Source organism: Sinocyclocheilus grahami, unplaced genomic scaffold (genome assembly GCF_001515645.1).
Source record: "Sinocyclocheilus grahami isolate Dianchi unplaced genomic scaffold, SAMN03320097.WGS_v1.1 scaffold9143.1, whole genome shotgun sequence".
NCBI lineage: Eukaryota > Metazoa > Chordata > Actinopteri > Cypriniformes > Cyprinidae > Sinocyclocheilus > Sinocyclocheilus grahami.
The window spans coordinates 19645-20336 of NW_015512426.1; the positions used below are offsets into that span (position 1 = coordinate 19645).

The 692-nt window shown below is 42.8% G+C and overlaps 1 protein-coding gene across 1 annotated transcript in view; it reads right to left on the reverse strand.

The window, feature by feature from the left end:
* Positions 1–4: 4 nt before the first annotated feature.
* Positions 5–692, reverse strand: part of LOC107578156 (heat shock 70 kDa protein 12B-like) — a gene marked incomplete at its 3' end in the record, with an annotated part of 3728 nt that continues 3040 nt past the window's right edge. The window contains exons 2-4 of the mRNA XM_016264140.1: positions 619–688; positions 328–514; positions 5–109 (exon numbers count right to left, since the gene is read on the reverse strand). Coding sequence (XP_016119626.1) covers positions 5–109; positions 328–514; positions 619–688 — 362 coding nt within the window. The remainder of the gene's footprint in view (positions 110–327; positions 515–618; positions 689–692) is intronic.

The following is a 692-nucleotide window of genomic DNA, read 5'->3' on the forward strand; positions in this document are numbered from 1 at the left end:
TCACCTTTAAAGCATGTTCTCTGAAGAACCTCAAGGCGTGAGCAAACACCTCAATAGCCCAGACTCTTCTTCCACTAACAGACTCCAGCTCGGTCTCCATAGTGAGATCCTATAGAAAGAAAGAGAGTCTGCTGCAGAAATTCTTACAAAGATGTGACATAAATAACACACTCCCCTTATGCTCTGCTTCAGACAAACAGATGCATTTTTTGACAGTGGTGTGATACCTTATGACAAAAGCTTGATCCCCTAAGCTGAGCAATTACTCTACCTGAAGAAAAATATACATCAAAAACATAGTCAAGATATGATAGATGCTCTGCTTACACTGGTGCTGTGGATTTTCATTTTGAATTTGTCAAAGTAGAGCCAATGCCTGGCTTCCTCAGGGTCAAGGTCATGATAGCTGTCTCGAGCTGCAAAGCCAAAACTGTGGAACCGGAGGTCAGGGGTCAGCAGTAGGCAAGTTGGACTCTTCTGATTGGCTACACCAGGGTCGCCACCCTCCCACCGTCTGTTAAATAATAAAAAGTAAGGAGAAATGTAGGGTAAGAAGTGGATTGGGGAGTTATAATAATTTCAGGTTAGACAATGTTTTTGTGCCGATGTCATAAATACCTCATCATGTGAATGGTCTCAGGATCTTCTGTGAAACTGAATGCATAGCCACTGGAGGTGGTGCCAAAATCTAT